This window comes from Podarcis muralis, chromosome 1 (assembly GCF_964188315.1).
Source record: "Podarcis muralis chromosome 1, rPodMur119.hap1.1, whole genome shotgun sequence".
Taxonomy (NCBI): domain Eukaryota; kingdom Metazoa; phylum Chordata; class Lepidosauria; order Squamata; family Lacertidae; genus Podarcis; species Podarcis muralis.
This window is the reverse complement of record NC_135655.1, coordinates 14,240,469-14,266,820: the sequence shown is the minus strand read 5'-3', so window position 1 is coordinate 14,266,820 and position 26,352 is coordinate 14,240,469. Positions and strand designations below refer to the sequence as shown.

Genomic DNA, 26,352 nt, shown 5'->3' with positions numbered 1-26,352 from the left:
AGGCTCCTCTTACATCAGCATTAGTGGCGTGGTGACATTAGCAGTCTACTGTGCATGTTTTGAAGTACAGTAAAGGCCGGGGGGGGGGGGAACCAAAGCAAAGGAAGGTCTGATTATAGATCTCTCTTGCCACTGGCAGTTTTGCCCTTAGTCACCTGCCAAAGGAGAATCCACGGTTGTCCCAGGATAATGGGCTGTCGGTGAACCAGCCCCATCGGGCAGCTGGCTGCCACATTTTGCACTAGCTGAGGTTTCCAAATAATATGCAAGGCCGTAGGTTGTCTACTGGGGGAGGGAGGGTGTGTCGTAATTGGCAAGTGATATTTCTTCCAAGTTGAAATCTCCACTCTCCCTCCTCTCCCTGCCAGCATAAAGAATATGCAAAATTAAAGGATAACTTTATGAGGGTTGGGGAGAATATATTTTAAATTCAACTGGAGAAATTCCACCATCTGCCATAGTTTAGAATGATGGAGAAATACGTCCACGTTCCAATAAATCATCTGATAAGAGAACGTTGCATTAATTATTCATGGATTTACACTTGCTTGTATTACATATCCGGAGTCTCCTCCAACCCCCTATCTTGCTGCTGCCGCTGTGTGTGTTTTCAACAGCAGTCATTTCTTATTCTCTCTCTTTCTTTCTAGGTACCCATATACGAACTGAGAAATGACGGTAGAGCCAATCTGCTGGGGTCACTGCTCTTTGCTGGACAATTTGTAATCCCTGAGGTCCGGTCACCTTCTTGCTGCTAGCCTTACCTCTGCTTGTCCTGCATGCCTCTCTATCCTTGATGATTATCAGCCCAGTCCTTTCACTGACATTTCAGATTTTGCAGAAATTCAGATATTGCAGTCAGTGTACAAACTGAAAGAGAAGTGTAATTTTCAGTTTATCTTCTTGATAGGGGAACTTTATAAAACAACAACAAATGGTATTTGAGGTTATAAAATCATACATTCCCAAACATAAAATAACACCTCCTTTAATTTAGGATACTAAAGATAGGGTTGTGGTTTTTTTGCACAACCCAGAAGGTCCCTATTATAGTAATACATTCTCCTCTTTACATATTCTGTTTTGTACATATACCATTCCATTAACTTGAAATTAGCAGGTGCCCAACTGATTTTTAAAAAATGATTATATACCTCGCAATTATTTTTAAAAAGGAAATAGCATCCTATTTCGATTTGACATCAGTTATTAAAGAAATATTGCTTACTAATTCCCCCCCCCAAAAGCATTAGTAATATAGAGAACCACCATCACAGAAGCATAAAATCGGCAGCAACCAACTTGCTAGAGGAAAGTGTTGCTTAGGGGAAAGTGCTTTTTCATTGGAGTGTGTGTGTGCTATGCTGGATGCCCCCAGTGGTACAAACTGCAAGGGGGCCTACGCTCCTGTCTGCCTCTCTAGAAATAATACGTGCTTTCCCAACCATTCTAAAGCTTCTGAAGCTATTTATATACCCACAGTGTACTCAAGAGCAGCGCACGTCTTATGGTAAGAGTCCCTTTCAACCCTCACTTTTTAACATCCTAGTCACTGGGTCTCAACTTGAGAGGTTCTTGGCAAACCGTGAGAGCTGCCAAACCTGCTCTTGGATGGAAATGCCACAAGCTGTTAGCTTATATTTAGTTCCAATAGTCTGAAACCCCAAACACTTAAGTGACAAGAGGTGGCACTTTTTGAAAGCACAAGAGATATAAACCTCTCCTACATAATTTTCATTGTATTTATAACTCTCTCCTAAGTCATTCTCATTATATTTAAAGAAAGAGTCAGGCATTAAAAAAAAATAAAAATCTGTTGGATCTTTTAATTACAAGGTTTGTATACTGACATGTTCCTTTCCTCGTCCTTGTAGGTGTGCCTGTACTTTCATAATAAACTGTACAGGGGAAACCGGGTTACTAAGGTGGATGCAGAGAGCTTCAATGCCTTTTCCTCACCTAACCTGCCTTCACTTGCAACTGCTGAGGTGGATATTATAAGTAAGCCATGCTGTGATTTCAGTCCTTCCAGCTGTATAATTATCCCATCTGTAACCCTTTCCTGACCTGTTGCAGTACTAGGTCAAGACGTTTAAGCATCTTTATACATGTGGCCATTTTTGTTCATGGACTCTGGCCGCACCATTGCTTGTATACTTTAATGATAGGTTCCATACCACTTCTTCTTTGGATACTATCACACAAAATCATGTGGAGTCATGTTGCTGTTTTTCTGGATCAGCTTGATTCTGGCCAGCTTTATTTCTGAGGATTTTAGCTTTATTTTTTAAAACCTAAAGCGTTTGACAACTTGGAACCAATTTACCCAAGGGACTGCCATGCCCCATATATCTCTACCTGGCACCTGTGCTGCTCAGATGCTGAAAATAATACATGCTCTATAGGTGCACTTAGTTTGTACTAGAAACCAGGGTTTTGGTGATGCAGCTCCAGCCCTCTGGAACAATTACCAGCTGAAATTAAGCAGGACTCCAGCACTGTGATGTTTAGGTGCCTACTGAAGACGTTTTTGTTTAAGAAGACTTTCCCTGAGGTTTCCCCTACATCTATATAAATTGTTTTATTGTTTTTAGACTTTGTAGGAATGGTTTTATTTTAATTTTAGGATTTCTACGTTTTGAATTTTATTGAATTTTTAACATGCACATTGCTTTGATGACTTCAGGCTGATACATGGTATACAAATTTGTGTGACGAATGAATGAATGAATGTTAAAAAAGAAAACAAGTTTTTAGCCCTCAAACTCTCTGCAGTGGGCTTAGGGGGTAGCATTTTATTTGTATCTCTTTGTTACTACCTTTTTTATTTCTCCTCTCTGTTATCCACACTTCTTTACTGCCACACAATTCTGACTTCTGCAAAACTGTCAATATTTAATAAAAAAAAAAAACAGATTTCAAATTCAGGCTTAAAATATGGCATTTGAGCTCACTTAGTCAAAATAAGTAAATTTGAATAATAATTAGGGTGGGTGTGGGGTAGGTTATTACAAGCTCTATTTCTGTTGGAACTGAATTTAGTCAGGGATTAGTGCAAAGAATGAATGGCCCTAGATAGAAAATTGCTGCCCCAGGTGACAAGGTAAATGTTGTTTCAGGAGAAGTTATCAAGCACAAATACTTTGGTGCTGTGATCCTCCTGGGAGAGTTGTTGCTGAACTAGGCATGCTACATACATACACTTGTTTCCAAAAGTCTAACTTTCTGTTCCCACAGTCAGTCTAGGATGGCAGGTGCCAGACAGACAGATAGGTGAGGGTGGTGCTGTTTCACTTCCAGCAATTATAAGATGAAGAGGAAGTGGAGATGTACAATGAGGCCAGTATTGCAGACTGTGAAGACTGCTGGGTAAAAACAAATAGGAATATGTTGTTGGAATTTATGGAGGCGAGTTCTGCTCAGTCTGTCAACGTCTGGCTGAATGATGGGTAAGGGCTGTAGCTCAGTGCTAGGGTATCTGCTTTCCATGCAGAAGGTCCCATGTTAAATCCCAGATGCAACTGGGAGAGAGCCTAGCTGCAAACCCTGGGGAGCTGCTGCCAGTCAGTGTAGAATTCTGCCTTACAGTTAGTGGAACTGCTTGATCTGCATCATTTGTGACAGAGCTCAGCCTCCACTGAGCAGACTAGTACTGGGTTGCATCACATTCGTGCAAGGTCTTCTTCTGGAAAATGGATTTTCCTTCCTTTTTCCTGCACTCCCCTCCAAATCTGCTCTAGAGGGTTGGGGGAATGCCCAGAACAGATTTCTGGTTTTTTTTTTGGGGGGGGGGAAGCACAAGAGGAGAAGAGGGAAGGGAAGTTCCAGTGCATAAGCAGAAATCTTTGCATGGATGCAACGTTTTGTTGGATACAACCCACTATATTTAAATGTTATTTTGATTCATAATATATGAGTGGCTTTTCTTTAAAATTGGACTCTTGCAGAATTCTTTACTGCCTTCATGGAATTAATCCTCACTCTGTACGACTGGCCACTGGGAGGGTCTATAACTCAGTGAAAGGCCACATGTTTCACATGCAGAAGGTCACAAGTTTAGTCCCTGCTATCTTCAGTTGAAAGGATCAGGGAGCAAGGTGCATGAAAGGCCCTTGCTTAAGAACTGACTGGGAGGACCAGTCACCTGACTCTGTATAAAGCAGCTTCCAACGCTCCTGTTCCCAGGGTTGCTGTATTTCAAAAACCAGGACATCAATTCCGCCTTTTAAATCCCTGTTTTATCCAGGAAAATATGGGTGTATGGCAGCCGGACTGTTCCTGTTTCACTGAGAGGGAACTAAGGCTGAGAGAGAGTGAGGAACAAGACCCAAACAACAAGAGCAAGTTGGTGAAGTCTGGCCTAGAAGCCCTGTCTCTAGCTATAGAATTCTGTGTAAGGAGGGACCAATGCTATCACTGTGATTATCTGGCAATGCTAAATTTTATTTTCCACATGACAGCAAACCTGGGTTTGCCATTGGAATTCCATTTCAATGATAACACATGTTCCTTTCAATTGCAACGTTAACTTTTAAAAGTATACATAAAACAACTTAGGGCCACACTTAAAAAATGTGTGAAGTGGTCCTAAGCAAGCCATGCATTTCCAGAAAGATCAAGCCACTCTTTGGTATGTTTAGGTAAAGGTAAAGGGACCCCTGACCATTAGGTCCAGTCGTGACCGACTCTGGGGTTGTGCGCTCATCTTGCTCTATAGGCCGAGGGAGCCGCCGTTTGTCTGCAGGCAGCTTCCGGGTCACGTGGCCAGCATGACTAAGTCGCTTCTGGTGAACCAGAGCAGCACATGGAAACGCTGTTTACCTTCCCGCCGGAGCGGTCCCTATTTATCTACTTGCACTTTGACGTGCTTTCGAACTGCTAGGTTGGCAGGAGCAGGGACCGAGCAACGGGAGCTCACCCCGTCGCGGGGATTCGAACCGCCGACCTTCCGATTGGCAAGTCCTAGGCTCTGTGGTTTAACCCACAGCACCACTCACGTCCCTTCTTGGTATGTTTAGATGAAGGCTATTTGCATTACTACCCCACTCGCTATAAATGCAGGCATGTTTATTCTTGTCATGAGTATCTAGGTGGCAGAGTTTTACATATCTCTCTTTTACAAAAATTGAATCAATTATCTTGCAGAAAATTAGTGCCATGAGAAGAGGGCAGTGTGTGTGTGTGTGTGCGCGCTCGCGCGCCTGAACTGTGCCTTTCTTTGCTTCAAGAACATCCACCCATAGACTCTTTGTGGCTCTCCACTTCTTGGCCACCTCCCTGTATTCAAAATGAATACTTCACCAATCTATGTAATGGGGTCTGGCTTACTTTTAGCCTAGAAAAGAAGAGGTGAGAAGAAAGCATCTGTCTGGAGGTCGGAACTCATTGAAAGTTGCATTTCTGGTTTGATTTCATAACACTGAATCCAGGCACCCCCCTCACTCCTTAGGGAGGTGTCTCTTCTCAGAGCTACTGCACTCCGTGAAGTGAATGAGTTCAAACCTGTATTGTAGCGTGACTCCTGCAAGTTGCCTAACCAGAGTTCTACTGCTCTCCATAATGTGCTTGGATTAGTTAAATCTCCCCTACATTTCAACAGTGTTGTCTTTACTATGTGCAACAAAGAGAGCAGGGCTTGTTTGCAATATTCTGAGTGGCATTTCACATGCTAAATGGGTATATGGTATCTATGACATCAACAGATAGGCTTGTTCCTCACTGCTGATGGTTTTGAAACAATTAGCTTTCCTGGATAACAATAAGGCAATAAAGGCCATCAGCAGCCACTAGACATCATGGTTATGTTCTATCTTCACTTTCAGGGACATTGTAGTTTTGAATACCATTTTCCTGGGAATCACAAGTGGGGAAAATGCAATCACATTCAGATATTGATTTTAGGCTTCCCATGGAGATCTGGTTGACCACTGTGAGAACAGGATACTGGAGTAGATGGGCCATTGGCCTCATCCAGGATGTGAGGGCAATTTGGCTGCGACATCTGTCACCCCATTGATCGCCAGGGTTGGTTCGGTTGATCTGGCTGGCTAGGCGGGTGTCCCCTTCCTCCCTCACCGCTCCATGTGCGTCCCTCCCAAAGCTGCGTGCTCGGTGGAAGAGGACGACCATTGGTGCTGCTCCTATGGAATCCTTACAACACATGTTTCCACTTTTTAGAATATCTCGGAACTCTTCTTTGTCCCAGGAGACAGTTTCCTAATGTGCTCACATTGTGATTCTCTAAAGCGTTTTAACAATTCTGAAATCAGTTGGGTAACTTTTCTTCCTTACATCTCCTCAGCCAAATAGGTTTGTCTGTGCATTTAATGTCAGCCCGGCATGAAGAAATGAAATTGACTAAGCTTTCCCTGTTTCTAGATCAGATCAGTGCCAACTTAATTATTGCATGTCAGCCTGTGCTGTTTGAGGCACAGCACCACTGGCAAAAGGTGACAACCCCCCTCCAAAAAATTAAATTTAAAAAATGCTTTCTAGCATCACTGCCAATATTTTGCACCTGTTGTTTTTTGTGACTATCAGTACCCTAGCCTTCAGTTTCTTTGCAATACTATGGCAGAAAGAGAAGAGAGGGAGGCTTGATGGGATACAGATGAGGTTGACAGAGAAGCTACCGTATTTTTTGCCCTATAGGACGCACTTTTCCCCCTCCAAAAATGAAGGGGAAATGTGTGTGCAACCTATGGGGCAAATGCAGGCTTTCGCTGAAGCCTGGAGAGCGAGAGGGGTCGGTGTGCACCGACCCCTCTCGCTCTCCAGGCTTCAGGAAGCTATCCACAAGCCTTGGGAGTCCGCGGGAGTTCCCGCCGGGCTCCCATGGCTTGCAGAGAGCTGCCTGCATCCCGAAGCCTGGGCGCACTGAGCAGTCGTGCCCGGGCTTCGGGTAGCTCTCCGCAAGCCGCGGGAGGGCTCCCACGGCTTGCGGAGAGCAGCCTGTTCTGGGGGCTGGGGAAGCTCGGGCTTCCCCCGCCCCAGCCCCGCGCCTGGGGGGGGAAAATAATTTTTTTTCTTTATTCCCCCCCCAAAAAAAAACTAGGTGCACCCTATGGGCCGGTGCGCCCTATGGGGCGAAAAATATGGTAAATTCTGTCAATATGTCTTTTAGTGTTATTCTAAGGATGCCTAGGGACGCAGGTGGCGCTGTGGGTAAAAGCCTCAGAGCCTAGGGCTTGCTGATCGAAAGGTCGGCAGTTCGAATCCCCGCGGCGGGGTGCGCTCCCGTTGTTCGGTCCCAGCGCCTGCCAACCTAGCAGTTCGAAAGCACCCCCGGGTGCAAGTAGATAAATAGGGACCGCTTACTGGCGGGAAGGTAAACGGCGTTTCCGTGTGCGGCTCTGGCTCGCCAGATCAGCTTCGTCATGCTGGCCACGTGACCCGGAAGTGTCTCCGGACAGCGCTGGCCCCCGGCCTCTTGAGTGAGATGGGCGCACAACCCTAGAGTCTGGCAAGACTGGCCCGTACGGGCAGGGGTACCTTTACCTTTACCTTTTAAGGATGCCTAACCTGTTGGTTTTAGTTGGAACATAGGAAACTGCCTTACGCCAAGTCAGGCTGGTCCAGCTCAGCATTGTGTAAGTCAGCCTTTTCTAATTTGGTGCCCTCCAAATGTCTGGGACTTCATCTCCCATTGGCCATGCTGATTGTGGCTGATTGGACCTGTAGTCCAAAACTTCTGGAGGGCACTAGATTGTGGAAGACTGGATGGTAAGTTTGGCTACCTATACATCAAAACATTTTTATACTGAGACTTGCATCCCCTACTTTATGTATGTTTCCCTGGAAGTAACCTGAGTTTATTTAATCTCATTCATAGCTCACAGTGTGTAAGCTTGTCGTTTAATCCTACATATACTTCTTCAGAAGGCTACAGCAGGACCAGCCACCCCCCTCTCTTCCTCCCTCTCCTTCTGGTGATCTGTTCTACTCATGTACAGGAGCCCATGGAGGAAGGCAGTTCAGTTGTTGCAAAACCACAGAGAGCTCCAAGTGAGCAACTTTCTCCACAAGTGTTGAAAGTGAACTGAGGCCTTTTGAGCCTTTTTGTCTGCAGTCCACCTCTCCTAGGTACTGACCCTTTTTGGAAGATTAGAGTCCCTCAAACAGCCAACCCTCTGACCTGAATAAGAGCATTTCATGGGCTTCAGACTGGTATGCTGCCCATGCAATTGTACTGGCAAGGTACTGTGGAACTTGGCTGTTCAGACCCAGGGGAAGGATCCCACTGTTTCCATTTCCACGGCTGCCCTGGTGCTATGGCATCTGCTTCATTAGACTCCTATCCACCAGCTTTGGATTCAGTGGACAGACTGAATTCTAATAAGATAACCGATTGCCCTCTTTGAATGATCTCTTTTAATCTTGGCTGCCTCTCTGTGAGGATCAGTGCCAACGTACATCATCTCAGACGCTGTATTAAAAAACACATACAACTTCCAAACTAGGTAGGACATATTTTGAAGGAAAACTTGGCAATAACTCTTCTGCAACAACATCCACTCAGAAAATAAGTCCTTCTGGGGTAGCTGATGCCAGACTGCGAGGGGGAAATTGATTGGGGTTGAAAACAAACTAATCTTCAGTTGCTGCAAAAAAGATGACTTGGGTGCTGTGACATTTTTATGACATAAGATTGCTTATCTTTTGGCTTAAAAACAACAACACCCTGCTGAACTCTTATCTGACAAAAAGTGGTGTTCTGCTGTGTGGTGCTTATTGTGTAGGGAAAGAAGAGTTTTGCGGTGGCTGCTGGTTGTGCAGCTCAGTCTGGACACGTGATGGGAAGAGCAGAGGAGTGAGGTTTGCAGAGGCAAAAGGACTAGAAGAAGTGTGTCTGTTGAAGCTTCCTGACGAAATCTTTGTGATATTATCATTCTTTCAATGGATTCTTATAATCATAGCTGCTATCCAATTGTGTATGTGATGGAATATGCGTACTTGAGAGGGTCCTAGTTTTGTTTGGTTGTTTATGGATGATATTAATACCCCTCCTAGTAGCTGAAAAGGCTCTCAGAGTGGCATGCAAAAATCAATATTTAGGAGTATAGAGCTTCCTCTATATTCTCCTTTTGTTTTTTGGTGGAAGTTTCATCTAACCCAGTTTGATCAACACAGAGGTTCTTTTCTTTCCCTTTTGATACCATCACACAAGTTGTGTCTACTTCAGTTCACTGTTTCAAAAACTATGGCACAGCCAAAGTCCATTTTGTGCTGATGGGGAGCACAATATGTAAGGCCTCAAGGTCTGCTTGGCATTTTCAATACTTGTCATGGGAGTCAGATCCAAAAGAGGACAGAGCTTTCTTGCACCTTTAATTACCAAGTAGAAGAGTGTGTTTCCGTAGGTGTAGGTTGTCATGCAAACTCCTGTTTGCCCAGACTCTTCTTTAGCCAGGAATTTTGCTTCTTACAAAAAAAGTTTGGAAAATAGATATGGATACCATGTGTGGGTTGGGTGTGTTTATACATATTATCCAATGCAACTCTCTGCCAGTCTTTTGAGATTATTTACACACACCATTGTCTGCTAGGCAGAGATGGTGAGCTTTTCCAGAATTAATAATGACTGTTTGGCATTTAGTAATGGGAACTCAAGAGTGACTATTAGTTAAGCAGCTGGCATCTGGCTTCCAATGTATAATCACACTTAATTGAATCATTGCCATTTTATTTAATCACTAGTAACTGCATTATAAACTCTGGAGATGATTAGTGGTAAGAGTAACAACATCTGTCTTTTAAAAAGACATGTGAAATATGTGTCATGTTGCTGATGCCTAGCAAAGTGGCTTTGCAGAGTCCCCCCAAGGTACACATTAAAAGAATCTTGAATTACAATATTGGAATGCTTCTTCTAAACAAGAACTTCTTCATGTTGTGCTGCTACAAAGTGTTAAGAAACTTCAATCCTGATAGTTTGGAGTACTTTGGGGAATTATAGTACAGTGGTGCCCCGCAAGACGAATGCCTCGCAAGATGGAAAACCCGCTAGACGAAAGGGTTTTCCGTTTTGGAGGTGCTTCGCAAAACGAATTTCCTATGGGCTTGCTTTTCAAGACGAAACTGTCTTGCGTGTTCCTGCAGGGTTCCCCCCCCCTTTTCCCCAAGCCGCTAAGCCGCTTATCAGCTGATCCGCTAAGCCGCTAAGCCGCTTAACAGCTGATCCGCTAAGCCGCTTAACAGCTGATCGCTAAGCCGCTTATCAGCTGATCCGCTATGCCGCTTAACAGCTGATCGCTAAGCCGCTTATCAGCTGATCCGCTAAACCGCTAATCAGCTGATCCGCTTGGCCCGCTAAGCCGCTAATAGCGCTAATCCGCTAATCCGCTAATGGGCTTGCTTCGCAAGACGAAAAAACTGCAAGACGAAGAGAATCGCGGAACGGATTCTTTTCGTCTTGCGAGGCACCACTGTACAGGTAGGGGGTTATTTGGCGGCATTGCGCCTCTGTATACCAATTGCTGGGAATCACAAATGAGGAGACTACTGTTGTACCCACGTCCTGGATGGCCACTGCGAGAACAGGATGTTAGACGCGATGGGTCTCTGGTCTCAGGGACAGACCTTGGTAATATACCACCCTGTACAAGGCCAACATTTGTCACCCTCCCCCCAGCTCTTGTGGTGCTGGCTTAAGCCAGGCTTTGGGAAGGAGGTGTGAGGCTCTGGCTGGGTTCTAGAGCCCTTCCACCTGCTTCCCAAAGCCTGGTCAGTGTTTGCCTGTCTTTGGGAAGGAGGAATCTCAGACCCTGTCAGAGCCCTCATGCTTCCTTCCCAAAGTTGGGGAAGTGCTTAGTGGGCTTTGAGAAGGCGCCTCCCTTGCCTGTGCATCCAGCAAGGCCGTTCTTACATTTGGCTTACTTGTTTTGTAGATTGGGTTGTGATAAGCAGGGCCTGTGCAGGAAATGTGTTGTCTTGTTCAGATCTCCCAATCCTCTAGAGCAGATTTTGAGGGTGTGCCAGGGGGCTGCAGGGGAGAAAAGAGGAGGGGAAGTTCTGTTGCTGAAGTTGAGGTCTGCCACACTAGCAGAATCACAGCATTAGATATGACCCTTAATTCTCCATTGGATTGAACTGTAAGAAGATTATGCGAAAGGCTTCCTATAAGGGGTAGATTTTGAACTGGGATTGGAAAGAACAAACACTTTCTCTCTCTCTCAAATAATATATTTGTTTTTCTTTTCACAGTTAACTGGGAGACCGTTTGGAGGGCCAACACTACCAAGAAATTTGTAATCCACAAAATGAACTTTGATCAACATGTTGGCCTACTGAGAATCTTCCCGGGGATCACTGCTGAAGCGGTCAGCTTTCCTCCGTCTGAGAGCATAATGAGAAGAAAAGCTATGATGACACTCATGTGTAGGAGTGTTGATTGCATATAATGAGCAATAAGAAAAGGCGATGGCATTGCTGAGCCACTCCCACAAGGCCGCTGTGCCACTGCTTTTCTCAGAGCTGGTTGCATGTAGTCAACAATCCCACAATACGTGTTCGGATGTGAGAAAGAAGCATCATAGAATACTGTCATGTCCAAAAGTATTCTATGGCGCCTTTGGAGAATGCAATCAAAGATTTTAAAAAACCCAATCTCTTGTTATGCTTTTGAATGTTGCATGTTTGAGAAGTGGGGGCGTGCATCATTTTGATCATTTTCAGGCTGTTGAGATCGGGAAGGGGCAATTTGCAGGGGAGAAGTAGCAGAGGCGGTTCATTTGTGGAGTTCCAAACCTGTCTTTATCTTAGAAATGTGGGTGTGAGATCCAAATGTGAGAGGAGGCAGAGTTCGTTGGAGAAGAATTGTAGAGGGAAAGTTGAAAGCTGGATGAAGTGCTATGATTCTGCATAATTAGAATGGACAGGTTACTTGCATCCTTCTGCCCCCCCCCCCCCCATTTTGGCTCCCTGTGCTAATCAAGTTGTCCATCCCCTGTATAACCAACCACTGTCTATCCATCTTGCTGTTGTACTGCCTATAGTATATACTGACATTACTTGTCCCCACCCTGTACCCCCTACAGTTATGTCTATGTATACAGCGAAGCTGTTTTGTAAATGTTTTGAACACCTCACTCTCAAACCTATTTATATAGCACTTTTGCTTATGAGGACTTGTGATTATCCATACATTTTGGATGGGCCATGAAAATAATCAAAGTTTGTACAGCATGCCAGCAGTCAACCTAATAAGAATCTGAACTCCATATTTAAAACATTTGATCAATCTTTCCTTGCATTAAAAAAGATAGTATTGTGTAGAAAAGACCATATTTCAATCTAGGTAAATACTTTTGAGCTGTATATATATTTTTCTTTCGTGCAGGTGAAGGGGTTTCTTCAAAGCCCAATAAAAGGGATTGTGCTTGAGACCTATGGGAGTGGGAATGCCCCCAATAATTGCCCTGCTTTGCTGGAAGAGTTGCAGAAAGCAACCGAGCGTGGTGTGGTGATTCTGAATTGCACCCAGTGTCTGCGAGGAAGTGTTTCTTTAGTCTATGAAACAGGAAAGGTGAGACATATTCTATTCTTTAAATCAGCTTTCCCCAAACTGGTGCCCTCCAAATGCTCGGACTGCAACTCCCATCATCCCTGACCATTGGCTTGCTCACTGTGACTGATGGGAGTTGTGATCCAACTTGGGGAAGGCTGTTTTGAGCTATGCCATTGCATTCAGGGTAGCTCAATTTTGGGTTGGGAAGGAATGTTCATCCAGGTAAGATTAAAAATGAAGTTTTTGGCAGGTGAGAGGGGGTGGAGGCAGTGGCTGCTGTTTGTGGTATTTTTTTATACCATTTGGCTTTCTTCAGTGCACCTGTTGTCTTACTTGTGGCATTTTGTCCTCTGGGTTATGCAGAGCAATCTGTATGGAGGCTGGTGGGTGGCCTTTATATTGTGGTGTTTGTGTGTTGGCCTTTAGATCTCAGTACTGTGACATAAAGGTATGAGATATATTGATAGAATTAGTAGGAACTAAAGAACTTTGGTCAGGAGACACCATTGGTCAATTAGTCTCTCCCAATCCCCACCCAAAAGAAGACTTGCGCCAGCAGTCCATGTCACCACCACTAGAGCAGCCAATGTTACTGGAAAGAACCGAATAGGTTCTAGGGCAGAACTCAAAAGCTGGTGTAGACATCTTGGATCAAACTGTCTCTCACATGAATTTCCTTGGTGGACTTTTGCAAAGCTCCCCTACCTCAGTCCTGTTTTGATTTGTCATCTTGATTCAAAGTGGCACCTGGCAACCAAGCATTGGCAGAGGTTGCTGCTGCCACCTTGGGAACCCTCATGCCGAGTTTGGCAACAATATCTTAAGAGGCAACCAAACCTATGCCTCCAAATGGGCAAAGTCCTGCAAAAGTGATGTTTTGGACTGCCATCTTGATTCAAAATGGCACACGGTGTCCAAACAGTGATGAAGTCTACTGCCCCTAACTCAGGAACCCTTGTGCTGAGTTTTGGCAATGATAACTCAAGACGTGGCCAAACCTATGTCCCAAAATGGACAAAGTCACACCAAAGTCATGTTTCACTCTGCCATTTTGATTCAAAATGGCGGCCTGCCTCAAAATGTTGATGATGACTACTTCCCCACCTCAGGGTTTGGCAATGATACACCGAGAGGTGAAGAAACCTATAGAGAACAGATGGAAAAACAAACAGACAAACCACTTTCCATACCATAATATATCATAGATAAAAGAACTTTTGAGCCTTGTCGGATATTCATTCATCCCCCTGCCTTCACTCTCTCCATACTTCCTCCCAGTGATCACACTTATATGATATATTGTGGTTACTTTGATAGTTTCTCACTAGATGCTCTGGTGTGTCCACCCTGCCTTGAAATCCCAAACAAGGACAAGACTGCGCAGGAAAGTAGGAAGGTTCCCTTTAGTAAAACCCGTGGGGATCATTGATTCAGAAAATCTGCTGCTTTTCCAGTATGGAATGGCAGAGTACTGGCTAGACTCAAAACCTTTACTTTTTATTTTTATTTTTAAATTTTTTATCTGTCCAAGCCCTCATCAAGACTTTTCATTCCTGTGTCACTCCTAGATGCAAGATCAGTTGTAATGGATATTTCCCAGCTTTTTCTATGTTGACAACTTCTGGATACATTTGGTAGTTATATGCCTAGCATATACAAGATGATGGTGTCTCTATCTGATTATGGTTGTGTCATTTTGAAGGGTGTGTGTGCCTGGAACTGGGGACCACCAGAGTGATGAATGAATCAGAGGTTTTCAATATGAAGATGGCTAAGAAATCCCCACACACATCTTTAGATACTTGCCCCTCCCAAGGACTTGATAGTAAACTGAGCAAATCTCGATGGGATATTTCCCAAAGGTTCAAAGTGGGTGGCAGAATTAAAAGCCCCACCTTGATATGATTAGATGAGTTAGAGATAAATCAAATTTTAAGTGGTGGTGCCAAGTGGGCTGGGTCATGTCTGGCATTGGAGTTTTTTATTGCTATTTTTAATGCTGTTTTGTTTTCTGTTTTGCCCCAAAGTTAACCAAGCCCTTCCCCCAGTCTACTACTTGTAAGTTAGGCTTGCAATCTACCGCTTTCAGTGCCAAGTACAAAGCTAGACCTGTTGTTTCCCTTTCCCACTTAATTAAAAGGCCTGGTTAATGTGCACATATTGGTAATTATTATTTCATCATATTATACTGCTGAACTGCTTGATATTTTTTAAACTGGCTTGGCTTTCCTAGAAATGTTTTAGCTAAGAGGTTTGCTCTAGGAAAATTGTTGAATCTGCCACTGCAATAATGAAAAAAGAAATAATGTAAGAACTGTTAAAGAGATGTCTTCAGTGCAGTTTGAAGTCGTTCCCTCTGGAAATGTGAAACTGGCCTATGGGAGCAACTGCAAACACACTGATCTAATCTAATATGTGTACTCTGGAGATTACAGGTGAAGAGGCTTGCTTTCAGAGCTCCCCAGGATGTCTGTGGCAGCTCAAGAAACTCAGTTCTGGACTCTGTACCAGAGCATGCCTGTTCCAGATACGGGTATCAACTACTGAGGAACATGCAGAGGACCAGTTCACACATTACAGCAGTCAGCCCAGTTTTACCATTGGGTTTACATTAAACAAAGAGCAACAGCCAATGTGAGCTACCTGACAATTACACCTGTGCGATATAAACATTTTTCACATTCCCACTATTTTTAGGTATGTTTTTAATTTAAAACATACTAGGTTTGTGGCTAAGACAGGTAACCGTTCAAGAAAGAATTAGAATTAACTTGGATCCCCTTATTTGATGAATGTAAGAACTCTTGTACATTTAGCACTGAAAACAATAAACATGTGATTCTGTGAGCTAACTTGGATGGCTTTAAAAGAAGATTAGACAAATTCAGGGAGGAGAGGACCGTTAATGGCCATGATGCCTATGCTCTACCTCAGGCATGGCCAAACTCGGCCCTCCAGATGTTTTTGGGACTACAATTCCCATCATCCCTGACCACTGGTCCTGTTAACGAGGGATGATGGGAGTTGTAGTCCCAAAACATCTGGAGGGTCTACGTTCACAGTTGGAGGCAGTTAATGATTTCTGAATACCAGCTGCTGGATCCAACAAGCTTTCATTTATTCTTATGGGAGCAAGATAGTATCAGTGACCACAAACAAAGCACTTTATTATCCACCAAGGCAGCATTACAATCTAATATAAAAGGAACAAAAAGATTAAATTATCTGACTTGCAGTAACAGATTTTACCTCTGAGAACCTCATATACTTGCAGCACTCAGCACTTTGTAAATAATAACAGATAATTATTAGAATAATTACGGGATGTATGCAGTTGTGGTTTTACACCAGCAGAAAGCACTTCTACTCAGACAAGACTCTGGTGACTTGCTTTGCGCATACCACTGCGACCCTCTGCTCCTGGTCCCCCCAACCCTAAGCAGAAAATTGCAATATCTCACCGGGCACTGCCACGCAACCCAGGTAAGGGAGGCAGCGGTGGCGGCGGCAGCAGCAGCAGCAGCAGGTTGCCATTTCATGTTCCCATTCTGCTTCCGGTGGTGAAACTGGACACATCAGAATTATGGGATATGATGCAGAGGTATAGAGAGTAAAGGGAAACTGGGTACCCTTCCCTGTACTAGTGGATACCATTTTTCAATATGCATACCTTACAAAACAGCACACTCATCAAACCACCTTTTCTTCATTGACTACAGACCCTTATGGACGCAGGTGTAATTCCAGGAGGAGATATGACACCCGAAGCTGCTCTTACCAAGCTGGCCTATGTCCTGAGCAAACCTGGTACCTTGGCCGAGAAGAGAGAGGTAAAATATCTTTGACTTCTGATTTTTTTAAAAAAGTCTAGTAGTCCTTTTCTCAAGTTGTGGCTTTCTGAGCTTTCCTTCCCCTTGACACACATAGGCCTGGATTAGGTGGGCCTTTGGTCTGGTTAATCCTAGTATTGTTGAGTTGGAAAGGGACCTCAAGGATCATGTAGTCCAACTCTCTGCAATGCAGGAATCTCAGCTAGAGCATCCCTGACAGATGGCCATCCAACCTCTGGTTAAGAGGGGTGTTTCTTTTGGTCAGAGCCCACAAACTTCCCACTCCATCCCAACTAGGTTCAAAGGACTGCTGTCTACATGAAACTGCAAAAGATGAAACTGCAAAAATTAAACATATATAAATAGTTTGTGCCCTGCTTGCTTATTTTTATACGTCACAATAACCGGGGACCGAACTGCAGCTGAAGAACCATCACATCTGGTTCATGGCGAGGGGAGGGAGAGAAACTGCTTGTTGTTCTGCCATATGGGGGAATGCCCCTGTACAGCAAATCAGAGTCTCACCTCCCATGGAAAAGATCAGTGGAACGCTCCCACACCTACAGTGTTTTCTTTCACTACTTTTCTTTTTAAGACATGCCTAAACAATGCTAAAGTTGAGGGCAGCCTTCCTTCCCACAACACTCCTTTCTTTAACTTTGCACAGCCATGTTTCCAGATAGTTATCACAGTCATCTATATTCCCAGACTCTCTCTTTTTCTCTGTAATTATGAAGCAATTCTACATTGCAGAAGAGCTAGGCCACAATTCAATGAAATCATTTATGTGCACACAAGTGCTACAGTTCTTCAATTATTTTTTTAATTTCTGGAAGCTCTTCTCTTGCATAGCATCAGAACTTTTTTCTGCCCTCTCCTCTCCCAAATATCCCAGAAAATTGTAGTTCTGTGAGGGGAGGACTAGGGGGTCTCAAACAGTTCATCCTCAGCAGCCTAATCAAATACATGGATTCTTTGGGGATCTTCAACAACTGCTCATACCCTTTCCCAACTTCACAGTATCCAATCTCTAATATGACTTCTAGGCTGGGTAATTGAAGTCCCACGGCCTTATGGGGTATTGTAACAAAACCTCTGTGTTTTTGTGTGCATAGTGTTGGTTTGGCTGAAGGGACTTACATATCACATGCTAGTATATATATGTAGAGACCTCCTAAGGCAGCAGGAAGGACTTACAGTGGTACCTCGGGTTACATACGCTTCAGGTTACACACTCCGCTAACCCAGAAATAGTGCTTCAGGTTAAGAACTTTGCTTCAGGATAAGAACAGAAATCGGGCTCCAGCGGCACGGCGGCAGCAGCAGGCCCCATTAGCTAAAGTGGTGCTTCAGGTTAAGCACAGTTTCAGGTTAAGAACGGACCTCCGGAACAAATTAAGTACTTAACCCGAGGTACCACTGTACTTTCTAGAGGTTTTCCAATCCCACTTCAAACATTTTAGAAAAGAATCCAGCATTTTGAAGTTATTTTTACATGATCCAAGGACCTGGTTCTCATGTCACATTAAACCGGGCTCACGGTTAAAGTTGCATACATTATGTCTTTGTTTCACTTTTACTATATCTGAGATCTTTTTAATTACCAGCCTGTCTTCTACACTGGAAAATTATTTAAGGTGAAGACTGTCAGTTATGCAGATGGACAACCAAAGGTGTAGAGGTTGGGAGCAGGACCTGCTGCTACAGTCCTTCCCCTCCAAACCAAAGACGCACACGCATTCACCTCTGACTTGGTTCCCAACCTGCTCACTTCCTTCTTTTCCCCCCTTAAGATGGTGAAGGAGAATCTGAGAGGAGAGATGACTGTTGTGCCCATTGGAACCCAGATCACCCTCAAAGATAGCAAGTTTATTCAAGAGATTGCAAAATACCTGTTTATCAGCTGCAAGGAGGTACTTGCTCAAATGACACCTGTTAAAGCAAAAAACCCATTGCATAATAAGTAGCACCTGGGACCATCTAATAAAGCTGATTGTTGCCAGCTACAGGACAGACAGAAGAAAGAAATACTTCTTTAAAAGAGGTTTTGACCAAGTAATGGAGGATGTTAAGGCTGTCATTGGCTACTTGTCATGATGACTGTGCTCTGCCTTCATTGTTGGATGCAGGGTGGTTCTAAATAGTGTTTTGGGGAATCACAAGTGGGAAGAATACTATTGCCCGTATGTCCGGCTTGCAGGCTTCCCATAGGCATTTGGGCAAGATGCTGGGCTAGAGAGCCTTTGACCTGCTCCAGCATGACTCTTCTTATGTTCTTTATTTTAAAAAAAGACAGCAAAGGGGATTGTTGAGTATAGAATGCTGGACATTTATGCAGTTTGTACGATAAATTTCCTGGGAGCACAAAGCACTTTAAAGCAACTTCAGCCCCCTTCCCTCAACAATTCATAAACCCTGGATTGTTTTGTATCAGAACTGAAGAGCAGACGCGCTTCACAAGGTCCATGCAGAACAAGCATCTGTAGATAACTTCACACAAGCAAGCCATGCTATTATATCCAGGCACGGTGGGATGGGATTATGGGAAATGTGTGGATGTGTGTTAAACTAGGCTATTTTAATTTCTCAGGAGCTAGCAGCTGTTAGAGATGCTTTGACTCCTCCTTTGGCTTGCGCAGCGGCAAAAAATGGTGACATCGATGCCCTAAAAGCCTTACAGAATATGGTAAGACCCTCTTTTTTATAGTGTATTTCATATGATCATTTGCACCCTGAACAGGAGAAAGCCTCACAGGCGATGGTCATCTCAAATGCATTTTTGTTGTGGGTGCGTATATAACTCTATGGCATTCAGGCTCTGTAGTTACGAGGGGAAAATTAAAAACCCAGGGTAGTCTTTCAGCAGGGAAAAACAATTACTGTAGATTAGAGCTAGAGTCAGAACAGAATGACTGCTGGCCTTTGTATTTCCAGAGGGGAAGCAACCATCGCTTATGATATCAGGATTGTGGTTTGTTTTTTTTTTTAAAAAAAAGTCTAGTCCTTTGTTTATTTGTTCAGAAGCAGGTCCTGTACCAATCAATGAGGCTTACATGCCCTTAGGTGTGCAGCCTAAGCCTGCATAATACCTTCTTCACTAAACATGACAAATGAATTATATTCTTATACTGACTGCTCCTGTAGGTCTGATACTGTGGTGCTATATGTTTTCGTGCCTCCCAAAATTTGTCCATTTATTTATTTTTAATAATAACGTAAGGGTGGTATTCAACTTTTACTTAAAGGAAGTCCATTGAAATTAAAGTTAGATCCATTGATTTCATTGGATCTGTTCTGAGTAAAAGGTAGTTGAATACCATCCCAGTTTTTTTAACTAACTGGAAGGAATTCAACATCACATACTTCTGATTGGGCAAGCATTTTGAGTTGCAAGATGGAATGATTTCCTCTTCCCCTGCTGCTGTTCAGTGGCTTCTCTTGATCTCCCCAAGCCAATGGGGGGTGGGAAGCACAGGGAGAGGAAGGGGCTGTTGCCCTGTTGGGTGAATGGAATTCCTTGTGCAGGGCTTCTACTGATGAGACTATTTAGTTGAATCCTGCCCCCCCCCTTTACTGACTTCTCCAATAAGTACTGTGGTGCCAATGGTTTTTGTGTGTGGCTACCACTCCCTGCCCAAATTTGCCTGTTAAAAACAATTAATTAAAAAATAGGGTTTTTTTGCCATTCCTGTGGGTCACCTGCCATAACTCTGTGATGCCGAAAGCTTTTGTGATTCTCCCAAGACCCTCAAAATGCAGCCACAGCCATTTTTACACTGCAGCCTCTGAAGGGTTGATGATGGGTCAATGTGGCTCTCATACTGAAAAGGTTAGCCATCCCCGTTATAAGGTCCCTGATGGGGGCTTTTCAACCTGATCATGGCTGTGTGCCTCAGCTGTCCTGGATTGGCCCACAGAAAGAAGCCTCAAGAGAGTGTTCTCCATTAATTCAAGAGTTCATATTAAAAATAGTAAGAAAGCCAGTTTCTTGGCTGAGAAACTGGGAAACTGGGAAATGATAAACTGGGCATGTTGCTGAGACCTTCGTTAGATGGATGAATTATTATTATTTAAATACACTCCTTTAAATAAACTTGTCACAGGGTGGCAACTTGAGCTCCGAGGATTATGATGGTCGCACACCTCTTCACGTTGCATCTTGTGAAGGTAATTTGGAGATAGTCAAACATCTGCTGAAGTCTGGGGCAACTGTCTACGCTAAAGACCGATTTGGAGCTACTCCACTGCTGAATGCCATAAAGTTCAGGTATTTATTTCTTAAGTGCAATTTACAGTGCTTTTTTTCTTAAAAAAATGTTTAGGGGTACTCTCATTCCATCTGAGATTTAGGAAACACCATGACAGGAAATGAGGCCGCCATCGGGGGTAGCAACGGAACTGACGATTCACCATGCTATTCAGTGGAACTGACGATTCACCGTGCTAGAAAAGAAGCAATTTTTTTAAAAAAATATTTTAGTTTCTTCTCCCATTAGATTCACCCCTGCGTACCCCCCCAGAAAAAAAGCACTGGCAATCAGAAAACCCCCAAAGCCCAGAAATGGGCCATCCCAAGGGTGGATTGGGGATGAGCCAGCCTGGGATCCAGCTGCCCTCACAGCTGGCAGCGGCTGGCATTGGGATTGGAGGCTGACGTTGGCACAGGCATCAGGCCCAATCTGCTTCCCTCTGCAGCTGCTGTGGCTGGTCAGGCTGCAGATGTGGCAGTAACTCTTTTGTTGAGCAGCTGCAGCTGCAGCAGCAAGCAGTTTAGATTACTTTGCCCGAGTAGACCTGTACCTGTGGGTGTTGTGAACAGGAAGAAGAAGTGCCTCACACTTCCCCTTCCTCTGTAGCACTGCCTTTTCCAGAATAATTTTTTGTATCTGCCCTGTCCTGGGGATGCATAGGGTGTCCTTGCACCTGGAACATGCTTATATCTCAGGAAATAAAGATAGAAGCACGTCCAATGGGACAGTGTTGTGAACGAACAGGAAGTGTGAAGTACTTCCTGTTGCACTTGACAACCTTGGAACATCCAAATCTGTTCTTGGTTGGAGGAAAACCTCTGACCATTGAGTAGGCTAAATATCTCTTTTGCTGAACGTCTGTCAGGGTTAAAAATACTACTATGTTCCTGAAAATATGTTGAACGTATATAAAAATGTTTATATGTGTGGTATTTACTATTTAGTATCATATGCAGACTACAGTTATTCTCTTCTTTCAAGATGCCTCTTTCAGGCTTTCCTGGAAATATTTTAGAAAAATGCAAGTAGTATCTTTAAATATAGGACCTCTCTTGGGGGCTTTGAGTGGCTCGCTGCACTCTGCTCATCTTCTGTCCCTTTCCATGTCCCCCAGAATCTGTTCCCCAATCCTTTCTCTAGTATATCCTATGCATTTTATTCTCCTTCTCCTAATTCTTGCCAAGAAGTTTAAAATTCTGCAGATACACACATCTATGAGAATCAGTTATGAGAAATAACTACATATTTGCAAACTTTACTTGCTACACAGATATGCAAAGTGTTTGGAGGAAATCTAAAAACTCACTCATAAGCTTGCTAGCCTAAAATGTAGCTATTTATTATCAGTTGCATATTCTGCATAACTACAGCATTCATAGGAAGCAAACTTTTCTCCTTAAGAGTCCTTTAAGCAGTCTTTGGTGCCATAGTAGTTCTTCTGGCCAGGTCTCCACACTCTTGACATGTATTTTGCATTGCAGATGGGTCATTAACAGTGCAAACCTATACAACCTATGAAGCAAGTACCTTTGAATTCAGTCCTATACACCCAGGTAATAGGATGTATAGAATTGCAACCAAAGTCAGTTGGCATGCTTTCTTAATAGGTGTTATGACAATCTTGTTAGCTAGCCAAGCTGTTCAGATACAGGAAAATTTGCCAAGAATCTCTTAAAATTCTCTAGGAGCAAGTTAAACAGACTTACTGCTGAACAGAGATGGCCCTTGTCCATACAAAATATTCCTGCAAACAGCTCTCTCTCTCTCTCTCTCTCTCTCTCTCTCTCTCTCTCTCTCTCTGTGTGTGTGTGTGTGTGTGTGTGTGGTTAAACCACACCCAGTCACTGCCTGAGGAATTTCACATAAGTTTGTTATTCAAATTCTTAAGCTTTACCACTCCCATAAGAAACTCCTACTGGGGACTCTTGATCTTTTTAAAGCTGCTGAAAGGCAGGTTGGAAGAGAATGAAGCCGGGTTTTAGTTCAAGCTTATGCTGCTGTCAGGTTGGGAGAAGGACCTGAATCATTTGTCAGTTTGCAGAGACTGTAATGATAACTTCAGGCCTACTCTGCCAGCAAACTTTACTGCTAAGCTTAAGGTGGAATTGGATGGTTGAAAACCTATAGAATCAGTTAGGTGCTACTTTTGCAGTTGGAAATAGATTGTGGAATTAATTGTACAAAAAAGGGGAAATCAAGCTTTCATAATATTTTAACATTTACCAATACAAGTACATATAACTGGAGGTGCAGTATGCAATACTGGAGAAAGAAACTTGGTGGTTATTGCAATCCAGCTCTCTCTCCTGAAGCAATACCCGCTTATATGTAAATATTCCAAACATGATATGGAGCCAGTTAGATAAAAAAAAATAAGCCCTGGCTATATTGTAATGTCCGAGATACTGCTTTTCTCCAAGGCACTGTAGGTATTCTTTGCCTCTAATATGACACCATCCATATAGCTGTAGTGATAACTACAAAGTTGCTCTCAAAGTATTTACTCTCTGAAGCCCTAGAGCAATCAGTTCTGAAGCATATCTTGAAGTATTTACATAAACAGTCCCGTGGAATGAAGTAAGTGCATTTTCCCACAAACAATTTCCCAGTGTCCTGATGAGATCTGACAGCAGTTTAGGAACAACTGCATCCAACTGGAAGCATGGCAGTGAAACCAATTCAGAAGAAGATATTTAACAGTATATAATGCCAAAGGCCAGTTCACAAAGTTTGAAATGTTGGAACAATGTATGCATGGTACAGTGCAGGCTTGCAAATGTGTGCTATTGCATCACACACACACACACACACACACACACACACACACACACACACACACATATAATTTTCCACAAACCATTTCCTCACAACAAATGAAAAAAGTGGAAAGATTGTGGGAACTAAGTTTATACCTGATACATATTATGGGGTGTGGGGTTATGCGTAAGAGGCAGCATGCACAGGCATGGGACATGCAGTGTTGCAATCTTTCCAGATTTCCAACTGAGGAATGAGAGCCCTATCTTGTCCTGGCTCTTTACAATCCTAGTCCTCAAAGACTCTGATATGTTATGTGGTGCGTCCACCTTTTGAAGTTTGTTCTGTCTGGGGCGTGATAGGTCAGTTCAATGCTTTTGCAGGAGAACCAAGGAGCCAAAGGAATGAAGCCATTCAGGTTTTGGAGTGGGTTATAGCAGCTGCATTTCTTTAAGTGGTAGGTGGGAAATGTGCTTGTGACACCCCCCCCCCCCAATCTCTGTAATGCGTCACTCAGATTCTTCAGGCCCAGTGCAGGTGGGGCCATGAAAAACCATTTAAAAGCATTTGCTGGATTAAAAGATGTTGGTCTTAGGAAGTCTTATGCCCTCCGATTCTGATCATACCACAATAACTAGAATCATGTTTAGCGAGTATAGAGTGCTTTCCACCTTCGCCGCATCAAGCAGTTGGTCCCTTAACTTTCCCGCCCCGACCTGGCCACAGTGATCCATGCGACGGTCACCTCCAGGCTTGACTACTGTAATTCGCTCTACGCGGGGCTGCCCTTGAAGCTGTCCCAGAAACTCCAGCGGGTACAGAATGCTGCAGCGAGGCTCCTCACGGGGTCTCTGCCATGGGAGCATATTCACCCAGTGCTTTTCCAGCTGCACTGGCTCCCGGTGGAGTACAGGGTCAGGTTCAAGGTGCTGCTTTTGACATTTAAAGCCCTTCACGGCCTAGGACCCTCATACCTATGGGACCGCCTCTCCCGGTATGCCCCACAGAGGACCTTAAGGTCCATAAATAGCAACACCCTAGAGGTCCCGGGGCCTAAGGAAGTCAGATTAGCCTCAACCAGAGCCAGGGCCTTTTCAACACTGGCTCTGGCCTGGTGGAACGCTCTGTCTCATGAGACCAGGGCCCTGCAGGATCTGATTTCTTTCCGCAGGGCCTGTAAGACAGAGTTGTTCCACCTGGCCTTTGGCTTGGAGCCAATTTGATTCCCTCCCCCTCTTTTTCCTTTCTCCTCCTGTGATGAGGCTGCATTTTAATGTTTTAATGTTGTATTTTAATCTTGTTTTTAAGTTGTATTCATTCAACTTTTTTTATTATTGGTTGTTAGCCGCCCTGAGCCTGGCCTTGGCTGGGGAGGGCAGGGTATAAATAAAATTTATTATTATTATTATTATTATTATTATTATTATTATTATTATTATTTAGTAGAGTGGTTCCTGGTTCAATCCCTGGCATCTCCAGTTAGAACATAAGTAGAGCCCGCAGCACCAGGTATGTGGTCCATCTAGTTCAGCATCCTGTTCTCACAGTGGCCATGGGAATCCCACAAGCAAGACCTGTGTGCACTCTCCCCCCCAGTTTTCAGAAAGTGTTATTCCGGAGCATACTGCCTCTGATTACAGATAGTAAGACTGAGAGAGACCTCTGCCAGAAACCTTGGAAAGCTGCTGCTTGAAAGTCGACAGTAGTGGGCTTGATAGGCCGATGGTCTGATTTGGTATAAAGCAGTTCCATATGCGCATAGGTAGCCCAGTCTTTATTTATTATCTCTCACTCTTCTCAGAGTTGTTTCCTCCAACCTCCCATTCAGGCACTAAGCCAGAGTATTCGCCATTGGCATAAGCTTAGGAGTTTCCAGACCAGTCACTTGCAATCTCATATCACAGCTGAAAAGTTGAGGCTGGGAAATTTTGATCCAGAACAAGCTAACTGCGCTTAAGTCTGAGTTAAATCAGTGGGGTGGGTTAAATAAGCCCCATAATTTTATAAAATTTTTATTGGTTTTTCACAGTTTTTATAAACACAAACAGTACACAATACAAACAAACAAGCACACGAACAAACATGTATAATTTCATATCCCTTTTTTCTTAAACCTTACTTCGCCGACTTCCCCATACCTCCCCTTTTCCAAAATTATTTCAGCAAATCCTAACACTTGGTTTTATCAAATTTTTCCCTTATTCTTTTCTTTTACTTAATCTTAATTTAGGAAAAAAAGGGGACTACAGCTGTAAAAGATTAAGTAAAAGAAAAGAATAAGCCCCATAATTTTAAAAAGGCTCCTAGCATTTATGTCATAAATGCTAATTGGCTGCCATTTGTTTTCAGTTTCAATTCATAGTGTTCATTTTGGCTTATGAAGCCTGATGTAGCTCAGGACCACAATACAACCAAGGTTAGCTCCTTACATTAGAACCTGCCTTGCCTTTATGATTGTCATCTGAAACACTTCTTTCTTACTTTCTCCAAGAGAAGTGCAGAGTGTGCCAGCAAGGGGATAGGTCTTTTTAGTGGTAGCCCCCACCTCCTCTAATAATCTCCCCAAGGAGTTCTGCCTAGTGCTTATGTTATTAGCTTTTCAATGCCAGACTAGGACAGTTTTGTTCTCTTTGACTTTTTGTTCTTAAAGTTATGTGATTTTTAGTCTGTTTCGGTGTTTATCTTTTAGTTGGATGGGGAATAATATGTATGTATGTATGTATGTATGTATGTATGTATGTATGTATAACCCTGCAGCTCAGAGCTGCTTGGGTTATGTTGCATTGTGGAACACAGCACTTGTTGCTACCTGAAAGGGAGAAAAATGTACTTGATGATGTTGCTGTGTCTCAAGAACCCTTGTGATGAAATATTTAAGATAACGAGCAAATGAATGAGGTCTATAATTGCAGTAGCAGTTAATAATATATCTCATGGAATGAAGTATTGCGAAATCATTTCTTTCAGAGAAGAGAAATTGCTTGGTAGTATGATTTAATATTTATTTTCC

General features: G+C 43.5%; 1 protein-coding gene across 3 annotated transcripts in view; it reads left to right on the top strand.

Annotated features, from left to right (window-relative positions):
- ASPG (asparaginase) overlaps positions 1–26,352 on the top strand; it is a 60,471-nt gene that overhangs the window by 20,713 nt on the left and 13,406 nt on the right. For all 3 annotated transcript variants that reach the window (XM_028750382.2, XM_077923619.1, XM_028750289.2), the window contains 8 exons: positions 651–734; positions 1,875–2,001; positions 11,203–11,318; positions 12,338–12,523; positions 16,225–16,335; positions 18,129–18,248; positions 18,926–19,021; positions 20,439–20,602. In XM_028750382.2, the coding sequence (XP_028606215.2) occupies positions 651–734; positions 1,875–2,001; positions 11,203–11,318; positions 12,338–12,523; positions 16,225–16,335; positions 18,129–18,248; positions 18,926–19,021; positions 20,439–20,602 (1,004 nt within the window). The remainder of the gene's footprint in view (positions 1–650; positions 735–1,874; positions 2,002–11,202; positions 11,319–12,337; positions 12,524–16,224; positions 16,336–18,128; positions 18,249–18,925; positions 19,022–20,438; positions 20,603–26,352) is intronic.